A 16,599-nucleotide genomic window follows, 5' to 3' on the forward strand; every position below is an offset into this window, starting at 1 on the left:
GTCAAAGCGATGATCTACTTAATTATAAATGACTATTACATTGGCGGAGATACACCTGTGTGCCTGTAGCATAAACGAGCGGGAAGGGAGTGTGGTACAGAGAGTGATACAAAAGTAGTACAAAAAAAGGTATAGGATGGGATATATAGCTCTTTCCATCCACTGAGGAGGAGCTGGTATTTGGCACGATATTGCAGCTGCCTGCAGTCAAAGTCAACCTGGCTTATCGCTGGGTATCTATCCTCATGGGATATCGAAATATCGAAATACCACTTCAGACTGCAGGGCCCATAGAAGCAATGAAGGCCTTGGGACCGTCAGGTGCGAACAGGGCGAACCCGACGCCGCCAACGATACCATAAACCAGACATGCAGCCGCGATCAGGCCACAAGTCTTGACTAGATTCATGAGCAGGCGTCGGAAGGAGGCCCAGCTGAAGGTCTTCCAGGCATCGAGGATGCCAACGAGGCCGGCACCATCAGCGTCCACAGAAGTCACCTTGCCGTTAAAGGTTCGGTCGAAGGGGACGATGGTCTCGTCGTCCGCGGGCAACAGAGAGGCTGCAACCCGGACCATCATCACAGAAGCAGGGAGGTCAAGCACCAGGCCCAAGATCAGTGACAGAACCACGGCGCCGCCGGCATGCGCAAAGTAGATGGGACGGGGCTCAGCAAGAGAGTACATGCCACGCCCGTCGTAACGGAAACCACCGAACATCACTCCAATAGCAACCGGAACGTGGAAGCTCAGCTGCGAGGCTACTGTCGAGATGAAAACGGCTGGTGCCATCTTGATCCAATTCTTACGGATTGATGGGAAGCGTTGGCACCAGGACTTGGAGCTGGGTGCAGCGATAACGGCGTGGATCCAGGCGAGAATCATGGTCGAAACGGCAACATCTGCAATGACTGGAGCAACAGCCCCCATAAAGCCAATCAAACCTGTCAAGAGACCGCGGGTAAGAGTCAGGGCTACATAGTAAGTAAACCCACGGAATCGGGCCCGGGGGCCACCGCGAGTACGCAGATGTTTGGTCGTCGAGCGGAGCCCGCTGGTGATGGGTTTATAGGCCGTGGGAAGTGCCTCAATTTCAGGCTGACCAAGGGGCTGCTGCTGCTGCTTCTTATCGATAGTGGCGCCTTTTGGACCGTCCTCGACCACGTCGCTGTAACTGGGCAGAGACGCAGCCGCCGCCGGGTTGGGATCCTCGATGATCGTCAGCGTAGTCACAACACGGCCATATGTATAGTCGATCTAGCAACCGCGTTAGCATCAGCTGAAACAAAGGACAGTGTCTATTTTCAGGGCGCCTACAGCGATGAGTCCCACGATGAAGATCAGAGTGAGAACGGTAAAGGCTGCAAAAGGTAGAGAGAAGACCACACGTTTGACATCCTCCCGCTTAGCCAGATGCTGGGGGGCAGTCTCCAGCCCTCGACGGACGAGTGCCCCGATGATGTGCGAGGGAGAGATCATGGCAGCCTCGAGTGGTGGGCGGTTGGTTAGTTACAAAAAGAAAAGGGATCGTTTGGGCCTTGATACACAGGAGAGACAACAGTTGGGTAGAGAAACGAAGGAAAGGAGGAAAGGAAGGAAGAAATGAGCGAGAGGCAGTGATGCTACACAGATATGGATAACCGACGAAGATGCTGAGGGTGTTGAACGACGTTGAGGATGTTGGTTTCGTCCTTCGTCGTCGTCGTCGTCGAGGAGATGGAGTCGCTCCCAAAAAGTGCCCAGGCACCAGCGTGTCACGTGCACAGTCAGCTCACTAACGAAAAAGGCCGCAAGGTGATGAGATGAGACATTATTATTCAACCTCCTTATATTTACTACCTCGCGAGCAAGAATTTCACGCAGGATCAGCCTGTCGATGTTGGGGGGGCCGTTGACCAATCCCAGTACCAAGAATGGAATGTATTAGTTGGTTATACACCCGGAAGGGGTTATACAGTAGTAGTAAGTGGTTATTATAGCCATATAAACCTGCCAAACGCTGCAAACAAACAAAGGGGCTCCGAAAACTCCAAGATACCTATCCCAGCTCACTTTGTCCATGCCCAAACCCATGCAAAGAATGTTTCCCAGTTCCTTCTAGTTGGTCCGTGATCGGGGAATATTAACCTTCCCTTCCTGTGGGTTCCGCTCGTCGTTTGGACGCAGTTCCGCAGGTCGTTGGAGCACTCCGCACCCCAGGATGAGAAATGGAGCCCGTGTCTTCGTATCTTGTAGCCCACAAACAGCAGAATGAAGACGGGCAGCTATTATTTGACACAGAACCCCTATTGCATCAGCTTTTGATCTACATGCATCTGGATGCGTTGGGCGGTTTGACTTACGCTGATATATGAAACAACAAAAGCCCGGGTATCAAACGGATCGCTGAGGAATGCCGGTATCCCGTTGAAGACGAGTAATATAAAACACGACACCATCCCATAGCAGGCCTTCAGCCACTGCCCGTGCGATTTATATGGGTATCGTGGATTCTGCCGATCGTACACGCCATTTTGCGACTCGGCAGTGTTGCCGAGTGAATTGGCCTCCTGAAGACTATTTCGTGCAAGTTGAGTCAGCTCCAAGATCCAGGGAAGCATTGGGGCCCTCGCATTATGACACCTACGTTTGGTAAAAGCGCAAATATGTCGCACATATGATCCCGTAAACAATTAGGAACGATACTGTGCAGTTGGACGAAAGCTCACGTAGCCGCTACAGCTCACAACATTAGCCAGACTCAAATTTGGCAGAACCTAGGTTGGGATGACAAAGAGGTTCCTCAATATATAATAGGCACACGTACATCGCCTGGACCTTTTCCGGGTCCCAGATATCCCAAAGCCAATATGGCCACGGTCGCCAGCACAGCTCTTGTTGGTACTCCAGCATGACATTGCTGCAGCCGCTTGGTTATAAACTCGGGTCCCGTTTGGTCTCTGAGAGCCAAGGTGTGCATCACCCGTGACGCAACATACACAGAGTTTACGGCACAGGTGAACGAGGAAAACAGGTACATTCCGTTGAAAAACTCTCCTGCTGCCGGAAGGCCTGCTTCAACAACTGCAATCACAAACGGCGACTCGGTGGCCAGTGATACCGCTTCTCCATTGAGGAAAGGGTGATCGTATGGGACGAGGAAAGAACACGTTAGCATCGCCAGTACGTATAAAATGACGATTCGGAGTGTTATCTTTCTGGCCGCCATCTTCATGCACTCCGAGTCAGCAAGAGATTTACTCTCGGCTGCCGTAGCTGCAAATATATCCACAGCCACATACGAGTATATGACATTCACGGATGCATTCCTATAACCAAGGGCAGACAATAGCTATAGTTAGCGGCCTGGAGCAAATCAAATGGTATGAGCGAATTACGGTACACACCAAACTCCGAGAAACCTTCCCAGCCCTCCGTCTATTACCCGAACAGAGCCATCTTTATTTTTGATATGGTATTCGGGGTTGAAGAAAGAGTATGGGGAGTCCCAGTCTTTCAATCCGTCGCTGTTAGTTATAATACACCTTCAAGCTATCAAGTTCTGATGTGAGAGCAACCGGAGTGAACCTACACTTTGTTCCGAGTGGCTTCTGATAGTACGCAGATTTCCTTGCTGTTAACCTCCGCATTAGTTGGAGTCCAGGGATGCAAACAATCAAGGGTATAGAAGTAGGGGGGGGTTTAACGTACGATTCATTGCGCTGAGAATGACCATCATTACAATTAGAAGTATGATGAATATCATTTTAGCGCTTCCAACGACGTACTCGAGCATACCGAAATACTGACCCATTCAAACTAAATGTTAGCCAGCGGAAAATAATAATAATAATAATAGTCTTTTCTTGCCGTATATTTGGCCCACCTTGACTGGAAATAGGTTTATCAATGCAATGAGAACGATGAAAACGGTGATCCACACTGCAGTATCAACCCTCTCCCCTACTTCCCAAGTGACATCTGTCTTTCCGTCCACATATCTATATCGGGCCGTTTCTGCAGCACCCACCATATTGTGGGTAGCTACCACTGCATAGGCGAACCTAAGGGTTGATGTCAGATACAGAAGCTCATCAGCAGTATCCAGAGTATGCGATTGTCAAACTGACCAATATGTCCAGCCGACCGCAAAGCCCACTCCGCGATCTAGGAATCTTCGTGGGAATTCCATCACCGGCGCATTAACTGGCATTAAGGCGGTCATTTCTCCCAGACATGATATTACAGCGCCGACCACCGTCCCCATGAGTAAGTATGCGACAACAGCACCGCCTGGCCCGCCAAGGGCGAGAATCATACCGCTTCCCAGGAATAATCCTATAGGATGTCGAGTTAGGAGTATGATCCAAAACTTCATTCCAGCCCAATATATCTTTCACTCACCATTCCCAATGGTGCTGAAACGGGTTCGGTCGAGGTTAGCGTGTGCGACGTATTGTAGGGTTCAAAAGATTAGCATACCCGGAGAAAGCGATCATCTGTCAACAGTTAGCCATGCTGTCGGTTTAATATATGTACGGAGTAGACTAGGACTACGGTTGATCTCACGTTAATTTGAACCTCAGGTAATACCCTCCTAATTATCGAGTTAATATAGAGTCCGGACATGCAATGAACTCATTATAACTATCCAAGAGCATCAATCACGACGACTGACCATAGGCTCTTCCCCCGAGTCTCGAATACTTCCTCCGCGTATACCGGCTCCGCCAGAAGTAGACCACATTCTGGATGTGAGTCTCGCCGCGTTATGGGCCCTTGGACTATGGTCGTATTGGAATCTTTAATGCTGGACGCAGAGTTCTCCATGATGGTTGTATCGTCCATGCATGGTGTTCAGGGAGTGTGGGAGCCTGAGCAGCAAAATGATGATGAGGAGCTTTATATATGAGGGGATAGATGTGTAGTCTAGTTCTGATATCCTATATCGTCAGCTCTGGATATGCCCAGATAATATACAAGGAGCCACGGTACATTCCCTGCCACGATTATCGACGGGGGTATGTTTGGAAATAACCGCAATAGTGGCCCTTTTAAGAATATTAGAGTAATAGGGTGAGCGGACGAAAACAGATGTGTACAGTGACTGGAGAACATCTCTGCCCGTCGATGAGGCTGAAGCCAGGGTATTTATATTTTTCCGCATGGGGACCGATAAATGCGCGGAGATCTTCCAACTGCATTGACCTCGCCCCTTGGACGGGTTACACGGCCCAGAGACAATCATTTCTTAGGCTATCTCTTGAAGAAGAGGGATTCGCAATCGCGTAATTCACAAACGTGGTTGGTTGTCTAGACCCCCTCGTGAGAGCTCCAGAGAGGCAGTTGATACACAGACTAGGCGAAGCATTCAGCCAGGAAGCTGCTGGATCTTCTGAGAGAGAAACATCTGCGTAGGCTGATTTTGATTACACGCAATGTAACTCCCATGCTGGGCAATATATGTATCCCTGCCACCACCATGTCTGCATGGGAGAAATTGTAGCAGGCATGCATATAACCCCTACACCCCCTTCGGTAAGGAAACCTATCCAAGCTACAGCACGGCCGCCCTCGACACAGGAATGAATTCACGGTTACAGACAAATCTGGATGCTCAGATATTGGAGGCAGACCCTCGATCGAACTCAGTGGGTAAATACATCCCCAAACACCACATATGCTGGAGGCCACCATGCACGCCTGTATCAAGAACGATCGAAGGGCCTTGGCCTTGTGTGAAAGAATGGCTAGCTGCCTAGACTGTGACTTGGGAGGCTAACTTTGTTGTTCAGAGGGAAAATGTTAAAAATGCTGGGGGCAGACAGCAAGGCAATATGTGATTGGATAGGGGCCCATGTTTCCATTGATCCGGGGAGAGGTCCCAGATGAGCGGCTGAGGAAGCCCTGCCGCGTCTGCCATGGCACGGGAACATGGAGCTGTGATGTGTTCTGGAAATGTCCCTGAATTATGGAGTATTCCGTACAAACTCCTTGCTAGTAGGAGAAAGGCGAGCGTGGCACTCCGTACGGAGGAAGGGATGGAGGCCGAAGCCACACTTTGTTCTCCCATCAGCGTTCGTTCGTTATGTGCCAGGCCACACAACTCTTGGGATCGCCTCTGGCGCCTTGTCTCCTCGTATCTGTAGATCAGCACAGAAAAGGACAAAAAAAAAAAAAAACTGGCATGTTCTCGTTTGTTTTTGTAGTTTGTTGCTCGTTACATAAAAGAAAGCTGAGATCCATGTTCGAATATCAGGCTGCCAAGGGAAGATCACGTGTTCAACGGCTTAGGTACTGTTGTCCCGGCCTGGTCATACTGGGAAAATAGGGGGTTTTCCATCAGATACCTAGTGGTATATTCGATATTATTTTATTATTAGATACCATAATTAAACTATTATTTAAAAAGGAACTATTTTTATAACTACACCTACAGACAGCGTCGGAAGTCGTCTTCTTATAGATAGACGATATAAAGGCCAAAGCCTGGAGGTCCAGTGTTCCTACCAAAAGGTCAGCTTCGTCTTCTAATAACACCGAAGGCAACCCCTGAGCTAGTTACGCAGGATACCCTAATAAGAGACATATAACAGTATTGGCAGTTAGGCTACATTGGCTATATACAGGAGTGGGACAATGGAGTCTATATATGCTGGCCTCAAGGCAACAGAGCAACAGAGCGTACCGTCACGGCATCAATCAAAGTGATACAAGTGATACAAGTGATACAAGTGATACAACTTGACCATGGCCAGCCACGACCTTCTTGACATCGAAGACGCCCTGGTGTCCGACACCAACCCGGCCCAGGATGCTGATAACGGAGTGCTGGATGTTCGGCGCTGTGCCAGGCTGCAAAACTACCTCGTCGCCCGCGGCTGGATGGCGAGGAATAATAAACAGCCCGAAGACCTGCACCACCTGCTTGTCCGGCCATCCTACGAGTCGATATACGCCGACCAGCTCACTCGTGTCGGCCACATAATTGACCCGGACCTCAGGTCGTTCCTCGCCTCCATCATTGCTCCAGATGAAGAGCGGCGGGTCAAGGACGCTTACCTCTTCTACTGGGTCACTCATGTCGCGGACCCGGATAACTTGGTCGATACTGATGGCTACTACGTGATAGACCAGAATGAAGACGAGACCGAGGATGACCTCCCTCGCTATATTCTGCTCTACCATGCCGTCTTCGAACTGGGCGGCCACCAAGTAGGACTCGTCTATGATCAGCAGCGCCGCCGGGTTGCTATGATCCTAGCTATGGAGCTGACTGACCTGGTAATTCCCGTCGACGAGCATGAGAAACGATGGCATCCACTCGAGACTATGCTGAGCAACTGGATCGAGATGATCTCGGTAGGCAAGATTGTGCCTGAGTCTCGCGAGGGATGGGCGAAATGGGATGCCCACGATGTCTGGCGATGGAATCCGTTCGGTGATAGGCAGAAGGGAACTGGTTGAAACTGGCGTCCGGGCTGTGGGAGAGCATGGTGTCGAGGGGAGCATTGAGAAGTTCAAAGACGCGGATATAGACGATGGCTGGATGCATTACTGGATTCCTCCCAGCTGGTAGATTGATATAGCGCCGTATATTCTATCAGGATACGGACAATCCAAGCGGTAGCTGACATAAGCTCAAAATTCGTTCTTAGCCAGTATGAAATAATGCCATGCAGCCAATGATTGTACTCCGTATAGATATTTTGAATAGTAATTATCTAGAATCACACTTTAATAAGTGTAATAAATGAAGACCCCATTACTAGCCAATAGTATAATTCTTTTTACTTAATAATAGAATTATATAGTTAAACTACCACCTTTCGGCGTGTTTACGTAATTATTATGTAATGTAAACAGCCACAATATTATTGCTTCCTCTTCTCTCAGCGCCGACATCATATCATCAACACAGGTCTTCTTATGCGACGGCTGAAGGCTGGTCCTTTGGCCACGGATTGCCTCGCGATGATGGTGCGTCTTGTATTAACGCTGTATGGGCTGGATGGTCAAGCTAGGGCTATCCTCGATGTTCCACGTTTTGCTCTGCGACCTTGTGACGCCTTGTATTTTGCAGGGTGAAGTGAATCAGAGGACAATCCACAGTTTCAAGCGAAATAACCGCTTTGTTTACTCCACGAGAAGAGACTCTGAACAGTATACAAAGTATGGGCTATGGAGAACACGTTTAATCCATGGACTCCATACTTTGTACTGCGGATAGGGTTACTCGGCGATTCCATTCTTCGTTATGAAGTTACTGCAGAGCACAGAGTACCCTCACACGCCTATCACCAGCATCTTAAATACTTCGTACCTTGTTCCCATGTCGCTGCGAACTAACTTATCGCATCGCATACTCCCTATCGAGCGCTCTTCCGTCGTTGCATTGACTCACCATTCATTAACTCGCCAGCTCAATTGTTTTGATTTTCCCTGGGGCCTCAATCCATCAGGATTTTGTGTGGCTGTTCCGATGCTTCGCTCCAGCTGATGATTCTCGATAGCAGGCTATGATTCGTCGTCAGGATTCCGTGCGCTGATCAATTAACTGGTTTGGCATCGCGAACACAGCCTGCCTGCTGTGATGGGTTAAGTTTCACAGCCTGTTATGCACAAAGCCTCGAAGAACCGAAACTCGCTCCTCCTGCTCGCATCCATGACCCAATGAGGATTAGTCGGAGGGCTGATCGTCAACTTTAATCAAACCATTGCCCTGTATGGAGACATGGCAGACCGAAGATATAACGGATAGACTCTTTGTGCTCTGTACAGCCACCATCCTAAATGTGAGAACATGCCATTGGCTCGAATGAGGAATTTGTCAGTCTCACACTCCTTCGTACGGATTCATAGTGAATATATACGCGTACAGATATCCAGAGACGGGGAGACTATATACGGAGGTATGGAGTACTTAGTTACCATGCAGATACTCCGTATTCAAGTCAGCTCCCCATCCTTCAGCTGCTGAAGGCCCACTAAAATATATGTTCGAAAGTTATGGAGCCTTTTCCCCGATTGCTTGTCGTTGCTTATTCCCAACCTGCACTCAGAATGATTGGTTGCATCTCTCCATGCTGGCAGCCTCAAAACCTTGACGACCTTCCACGTCAGCCTCACAGCCAGGCTATCGCTTCTTGATACAATCCATTCACTTCCCAATCGTTTCCCCCCTTTCTTTGACTCTTGTTCCTTTTTCTGGGCTCTTAAGTATTTATATTCCCCTGCAATGCCTCCGTCTTGGATTTTGGACAAGCTTCTTTGCCAATCCTGCCAAGCCACGAGAATAACTACCCCCCTAAAATCGTGTGGTATTCTCTTTTCACGATGCGGCTCAAGAATATATTTCGCCGCAACTACACTGAGTCAAACTGGAGGAAACCTCTCCCTTTAATAGAAAGCCCAATCGCCTCCGAGGATGAAATCCTAGAGAAAAACAGCCATGGCTCCCATGATGGCACTCACCCTGATGCACCGCATCCGGGGGAGGCGGACAATTTGAGTACTCACGAGGGTCCTGTTCTCAAGAAGAACCACGAAGCAACAACGATGGAGCTATTCTACGATCTCTTCTTTGTCGCTACGCTCGCCATTTTCCATGCTACCCACGAAATCAACACTTCTGACAGTAAGGCCTCGCCTCATCCTGCCTGTTACTTCGGTTGATGATTCTAATATCCCTGCAGGCGTCAAGTCGTACATAGCATTCATAACCATCCTGTGGTTTTGCTGGTTACAAGCGGCCTTGTTCGACATTAGGTTCTACACCGACTCTATCGTTTCCCGGATCTTCAAGGCTCTTCACCTAGGCATCATGACTGGACTTGCGGTGTTGTCAGTCAACTTCAGCGTCACTAATATCCTCGAGCACCGCGGACGGTTCGCTAGCATGTGTTACCTTCTCATGGTGTCTAGATTTATTCTCGTCGCTCAATATACGACCGTTGCTTGGTACCTGAGAGGCCATAAACAGACATTTACTGCTAAAGTTTTGGTTATTGCTACCCTCTTCATCTCAGCAACAGTGTTCCTCGGCTTAGGAGTGAGCGCACACTCCATCCAGTCACCAAGAGTACACATCGCCTGGTATGTTGTCATAGCCTGTGAGGCTGTGTTCATGATTGCCATATCTAGCTTCTGGAAAGTCTTGTCCTTCAGGGGAACTCCAATCGTCGAGAGATTTGGGTGCCTTACATTGATTGTTCTTGGGGAGGGCATTGTTGGAATGACCAAAGCTGTAAGGGACACCAGCCTGTACTGACACTGTACGCAGTAACACTATAACTAACCAAATAATAGATCAAAAGCATTGCGCTCGGCACTTCGACTATATCAGGCACATCTGTTTCCCTGGTTATCTGCCATGTTCTTATCATATACTTCGTTTATATGCTGTACTTTGATCAAATTGACGTGAAGCGCTTTGGAACCATCCGTCAGCAGATCTGGGCACTCTTTCATTACCCGCTCCATGTCGCGATCCTCGTTACTAGTGAAGGAAGTCGTTCGTTCGTGCTATACGATGTGGCTAAGAGGATCTATGAAAATGCTCTCGTTGGACTCATGAGCAATGTGAATCGAGTCCAGACTGCTGCAGACTTGGTTCAAGGGCTCCAGGAGATTATTGTCGATATCTCCAGCAAGTTAAAATCGACTGATGGAAAACCTGATTTCACCCCTATATACAAGAAGTTGTTGTCCTTCAAGGAGTTTTCTATAGCCTCGGAAGAGGTTCGTGAGCTCCTGGAAGAGTTTCTGGCAGAATCTCTTGTCTGGATTATGCACACTTTTGGCATTGAAGTTAAGGAAGAAACTGGAGAGAAAACACCAAAGGTAGGAAAGGAAGAGGGCAAGGCAGCTATCCAGGAACTCGTCCAGATTTCTAGCGCTGCCACCATCGTCTTCCGCTTCTTTTTTACTGCCGCCGGACTCACGCTTGTTCTCCTGGCCATTCTACACTGGTTCTCGAAGTCCCATAAAAGCCGTGCCGAGATGCTGAGCATTATTGTCACTACCACTATTGGCGTGTTTCTATCCTTGTTGGCTGTAATGTCCAACTTTGATAGTGCCGTGAAAGAGTCAGCTCTTGGGAATTACATTGATAGTGCTTGGGTTACTCCAACCGTTGCTCTCACGTATATTGGAGGTATTGTCTGACTCTGCCCCTGGTATCTTTGACTGTCCAAGGCTAACTACCCTGCCTCTAGTTATTGCAATCGATAACATTATTATCTGGGTATCTCATATACGCAGGCACAAAAGTGAACCTAGGGTGCAGTACGAACCTGTGTCTTGAACAAAAATTCTGTGCATATATATACCCAAATCCTGCAATACCCTGATGCTCCCTGGTTTTATTCTAGCTTTTTCATTTGTTGAAGAAAAGGGCAATAATTTATTTACACTGTCAGCATTTAGCGTTTAACTCTTTTAATTCTTACTTTGACATATTATACCCAGCCTAACGACCAAAGAGTGTGTAACCACTACCTGGCATGTGATTAGAAAATTTGTCCATAAGTAGGCCTTTGATGCATGTCCCAGTTACAAGGGATACACAATAGATCAGGCCATCGTGTCATCGGTCAGATGCGTGACAAGTGGCTCGAAATTCCCTCCGACTAACATATTGGCGTAGTTATTTGGTTTGCTGCAACCCTCGAGCCTTTAGCCATGTCACTGACATGGAACCTTAACCAGCTAAGTAGTCGACGGTCCTGGTAACCCCATGTAGGACGGAGTAACTCAAGGGGCTTCGAGGCCATGCCGCCAGTTACCAACCAGACGCTAAATGCTCGAAAGGAGGAGAACTGCATAGCTGTATCTCTTGAGCGAGAATGCTACAAAATCGGTTCGATATAGTATTATTTGTTACGATGCTGATGCATGAACCACATCAGTAGTATGTCTTGATGTCTTGTCATGTGTCATGTGAAGTCGTCTTTTTGGGTTCCTTCCTTTCGAAACTTTAAATGTGACCTTGCTGACTAACAAACTTAAAAGACTAGCACACGTGATTTTTCTCGGTAAATACATTATCCTGAGCCGAGCCGAGGTCCGAGTTCCAATCCCGGCTCGCCAAAAAAGAAGCTGGCTCAGTGATAAGAAGCGCGGCAGCAGCAAAAGACGAACATCTTCGTCTTCCATATGATAGTCAGTGTATTATTTGATCCCCTTTTTTGCGCTTCGTCTTCTTCACTTTGCTAGGCGTCTTTCTTTTCTGCATATAACTGTGCCCGCTTTTCCCAATAGACTGCATACTGTTGTCTAGCTACACCGTTATACCTCGAGCATGGCATCCAAAGTCCCCGCTGCGCCCGTCCCGGCACAAAAGGAAGCAGAAGCTCCCTCAACCACAGCGAACACTACGCTTGCACAAGTCCGCTCGTTTGTAGCTGGTGGTGTTGGTGGTGTCTGTGCCGTTGTGGTTGGCCATCCCTTTGACCTGGTGAAAGTGCGACTCCAGACCGCAGAGCGAGGTGTCTACACCGGTGCCATAGATGTAGTTAAGAAGACTATCGCCCGGGAGGGTGTAGCAAGAGTGAGTAACTCCCTCCCTTTTTTTTAATTGCATATTCGTGTTGCCTTGTTCTGGTTACTGATTCTCTCTGCTGTCTAGGGACTATATGCCGGTGTCTCTGCTCCCCTAGTTGGAGTCACTCCAATGTGTACGTGCTTCTTCAGCCCTCTTTCAGATTATTCTTGCTTGCAACTAACACGTAACGTATTCTGTAGTTGCTGTTAGCTTTTGGGTATGTGCCCGCCGCCTTGTTCGCTTTGCCCTATTTTCGTGTCGTTCTGACAATCTGACGGTGTACAATAGGGGTATGATCTAGGGAAGACCCTTGTTCGCACCTTTTCAGACGTCCCTGTTCGCAACAACACCCCTCAATTCACCATTGCCCAGATATCTGCTGCCGGCTTCTTCTCTGCGATTCCTATGACCTTGATTACGGCCCCTTTTGAGCGAGTCAAGGTGCTGCTTCAGATTCAAGGACAACACCCACCACCTGCTGGCCAAAAACCAAAGTACAGCGGTGGACTTGACGTTGTTCGACAGCTATACAAGGAGGGTGGAATCCGCAGTGTCTTCCGGGGGAGTGCCATGACGCTCGCCCGCGACGGTCCCGGATCTGCTGCTTACTTTGCTATGTATGAATATGTTAAGCGAAGCTTAACCCCCAAGGATGCAGATGGCAATGTCACAGGAGAGCTATCTCTGCCTGCCATCCTTACTGCTGGAGGAGCTGCCGGAATTGCGATGTGGATACCTGTTTTCCCTGTTGATACCGTCAAATCACGGCTGCAAAGTGCTCCCGGAAAACCGACTATCGGCGGCACTATTAGAAGTATTTATGCGAGCGGCGGCTACAAGGCATTCTTCCCTGGGTTTGGTCCTGCTCTTGCAAGAGCAGTCCCTGCCAATGCAGCAACTTTGTAAGAAACATCCATGCCCCATTTATTACATTATGGACCTTTGCTGATATTCCTGTGTTGCAGCCTCGGTGTTGAATTAGCTCATAAGGCAATGACGAAGTTGTTTGATTAATTGCATTGCTCCTTAAGAGTTTCGACCTTGTATATGGCTGTAGAGGACCTGGCCTCTGATATACCCCTTCCATCCTTTATTCCTGGAGTGGATGATAACCTATGATATGATAGCCCTCGTGGTGCTAATTTTGGCGTTTTTTGTGTCTTCATACTTCCATCGCCAGCTGAATTATATTATACTGTGCATGTCCCTGTATAGATTTAGGCATTTATCTGGATATAAAAGTGCCTTGCTTTGTTTGATATTTTAGATGGTTTTGAATCTCGGGTGTTATATCAAAACTTCTTATTACTCTGATCGTTTTATCCCATCTTCCCCAACTGTACTCTTAGTAAACCCTGGGGGGGGGGGGGGGGGGAGGTGATTATGCCTTAAACTTGCCTCCACAGTAAGGGCATTCATCAAACCGTTCAAGGAGTTTTGCCAGTAGCCCTTTGGTACCTTCGATACCCATCGCTTCACTAGTGTTATCCAGGCACTCCCTTCCACATCTACAGCATCTCTTTGAAATGGATGGGTTCTGGATGGACAAGAATGTCAACGCACACCGAGCTATACATCAATATTTATTAACACTGGACCCAACTAAAGTCATCAGGATGCATGGATACAGATATAAGGATTCATTACATACCAAATAAGTGACCTCCCACACATTGTGACTCTACTGGAGAAAACCATTCAATCCCGCCGCCACAGATATCGCACTGTTCGTATACGCCTGCTCCGTTGCTTTCGAGTTGCTCTGTTGATTTCGGTGGTATTGTAACAGCTTTCAGTTTGTCCGATCCTTCTGCGAGATCCTCTAGCATGGATATTTCTAAACCTAGGTCTATGCTAGACTCGCGGGCTAAATCTTGTAGTACTTCCTTTGCAAGAGAAGATGATTCCAAGGCCGAATGAAATACCGTAGAGCAAGCAGCCGCATATAGTAGCTTTCGCAACCATAGGTCGTCCGGAGATTGTGGCTGCTTATTCGCCAAAGTGAAAGCTATAACCTTGCCTGCGGAGTGCTGTATGCTGGTAGGTGTAATGGCCGGCATATGCCATGGTAGTCCTGGTTCGGTGTGGTCGGATCTTTCTAGGCTTGGAGGGGCAAAGAATATTGTTGTCCTTTCCTGAGAAGAAGTAGTGTGCTGTACCATATCCGTAGGATGAAAGGTCGCGCAGGTGGCTATCCATCCACGATGGCTGCATAGGCCCCAAGTCTTCGCTGTTGACATACCACCTAAGTCATAATCTAGATCGAATCGATCCCTGCAACCTTCAACGTTTCTTCTCAGATAATCGTCTTGTGAAAATTCGTTGCCATTTGATAATGGTTGTTTCTTGCTTCTCATGCTGGGAAACTCAAGTTGATGCAAGGAGGATAATGTCAAGATATAGAGGTCACTGCTATTACTTGTATCCCCCACTCGAGAAGTAAAGCCTGCTTTTGGTTAGAATACGACTTAACAGGAGGGACTAGGAAATATTGATGTCCATACCTGAAATCGGATGCCATTTTGCAAGTGAAGCGTCGAATTTTTCTTCGTGAATGTCTACCCTAAGAATACTTTCCGACCATATATTCTTGGGAATTGTCAAAATAACAAATCCACATATTATACCAGCTGCTAACCCAAGATTGTGGCTGGTCTCCTGAGCCAACGCGAATTAGTGATATGGTAATACAGTGGCTGAAGGAACAAGGAACCTACTGCAGTTTCTATCCAGTGTAATGGACCCTTTATATCACGGTCGGTCGTTGTATAGTCAAGGGTCCACTCCAGGTTAAGCAGCTCAATTCGTTTGATCGTAATCTCAGTGTTCATGGAAATAGTGTCAAGATCCAGGCGTAGAATAGCCAACTCAGATCCAAACATAAAGGCAATTAGAGAGGACCAGATACGTAAATCTGCAGCTCCATGGTCACCTAGCATTGGTTTATTCAGCCAAGTGCTTGAGGAAACACGTGTTATTGTAGCCCTTTTTGCCGTGTATCCTGAGAACATAGAGCCTTGTTCTATAGACCGAGAAAGGCAGATGCCTTCAGAAGATGCAGAGTAATGAGTAAGAACAACTGCACTGGCACTCTGTCCATATGAGGGTGCAGTAACCCTAAGAATCACTATGTCATTGGTATCATTGCTGACGACGAGGAAATTTATGCCACTATTATGGCAAGAGTCTGGATCGTTGAACTTATTCAGGGCGAAATAATTCCAGGAAAACGCCCTAATCCTTTGTTTTCTCCGTAACAGAGGGCCATTATCACCCGTGAGGGTCTTGAAATACTTCCTGAGCGCGTGGTTAACAACAAGTGCTCTGTTCCATTTGGAAGCACCGTCCACCGCCTGCCAGAGAGATAAGGCTAGGTTACTAGTTAATACAGCTAGCATGCATTTTCCATATGCAGCCAGACGGGGAGCGGACCAGGCTACAGCGATCGCAGGGCTCATAGATTGCTCCTCGCCGATAGAAAAGGTGGCACCAGGCTCCGGGAGCAGAAGAGGCAGCTCATCCAGTGTGAAAGCATTGGTTTTGAGTTTGGATATGTCCCATTGCGCACCACTTGACCTTTGAGCGGCCTGATCCTGCTGCTTCTCTTCTCTATTTGGCTTGGGGGACTGTTTATTGATTGTATCAGTTAGACTTGGAATGGTTGAGCTTCATGAAGATGCGCAACAAACCAGGACATAGACAATTTCCCCACTGGCAACAGCAATTTCGCCATCTGCTGACCACGACAGACAGTTGTCGCAGGATGGATACGATCGAAGCTCTAGAGGTTCTAGCATGATTGTGTTGGATGATTTAGAAATTTAAAAACATCCATGTAGTTAAACGGTGCGGTTAACTAGTTTTTTTTAAATGAAGTTGACTGGTTGAAATATTAACTAACTACTTAGTTATCTAAGCACATTAACCACCTAAATAGTTGAGCGTACATAACTACAAGTCGGAAGTTTGGTTAGGGCTCTATACTCAACGGTGCCCGTCTATCATTTAGTTACGAGTGCCATGTCCTACTGGTCTAAACAGAGAAGTACTGGGCAAGTTATAGTATCGGAGTGAACCA

General features: G+C 47.8%; 5 protein-coding genes across 5 annotated transcripts; 3 read left to right on the forward strand and 2 right to left on the reverse strand.

Moving 5' to 3' along the window:
• Positions 1 to 274: 274 nt before the first annotated feature.
• ARB_01546 (uncharacterized protein) lies at positions 275 to 1,477 on the reverse strand (the record flags this gene model as incomplete). Its single annotated transcript, XM_003012240.1, has 2 exons — positions 275 to 1,255; positions 1,316 to 1,477. 2 exons carry the CDS (start codon positions 1,475 to 1,477, stop codon positions 275 to 277), a joined length of 1,143 nt encoding a protein of 380 aa, XP_003012286.1.
• Positions 1,478 to 6,727: 5,250 nt separating this feature from the next.
• Positions 6,728 to 7,444, forward strand: ARB_01547 (uncharacterized protein; the record flags this gene model as incomplete). Its single annotated transcript, XM_003012241.1, has 1 exon — positions 6,728 to 7,444. One exon carries the CDS (start codon positions 6,728 to 6,730, stop codon positions 7,442 to 7,444), a length of 717 nt encoding a protein of 238 aa, XP_003012287.1.
• A 1,869-nt stretch (positions 7,445 to 9,313) lies between these two features.
• Positions 9,314 to 11,143, forward strand: ARB_01548 (uncharacterized protein; the record flags this gene model as incomplete). The annotated part of the gene is made up of 3 exons (XM_003012242.1): positions 9,314 to 9,614; positions 9,691 to 10,223; positions 10,286 to 11,143. The coding sequence occupies 3 exons, from the start codon at positions 9,314 to 9,316 to the stop codon at positions 11,141 to 11,143; spliced, it is 1,692 nt and encodes a 563-aa protein (XP_003012288.1).
• A 1,135-nt stretch (positions 11,144 to 12,278) lies between these two features.
• Positions 12,279 to 13,427, forward strand: ARB_01549 (mitochondrial tricarboxylate transporter (Ctp), putative; the record flags this gene model as incomplete). The annotated part of the gene is made up of 3 exons (XM_003012243.1): positions 12,279 to 12,527; positions 12,606 to 12,654; positions 12,823 to 13,427. The coding sequence occupies 3 exons, from the start codon at positions 12,279 to 12,281 to the stop codon at positions 13,425 to 13,427; spliced, it is 903 nt and encodes a 300-aa protein (XP_003012289.1).
• A 475-nt stretch (positions 13,428 to 13,902) lies between these two features.
• On the reverse strand, positions 13,903 to 16,318 carry ARB_01550 (uncharacterized protein; the record flags this gene model as incomplete). Its single annotated transcript, XM_003012244.1, has 5 exons — positions 13,903 to 14,090; positions 14,173 to 14,967; positions 15,026 to 15,179; positions 15,239 to 16,147; positions 16,211 to 16,318. The coding sequence occupies 5 exons, from the start codon at positions 16,316 to 16,318 to the stop codon at positions 13,903 to 13,905; spliced, it is 2,154 nt and encodes a 717-aa protein (XP_003012290.1).
• Between the last annotated feature and the right edge of the window lie 281 nt (positions 16,319 to 16,599).

Source organism: Trichophyton benhamiae (genome assembly GCF_000151125.1).
Source record: "Trichophyton benhamiae CBS 112371 chromosome Unknown contig00178.8, whole genome shotgun sequence".
Lineage (NCBI taxonomy): Eukaryota > Fungi > Ascomycota > Eurotiomycetes > Onygenales > Arthrodermataceae > Trichophyton > Trichophyton benhamiae.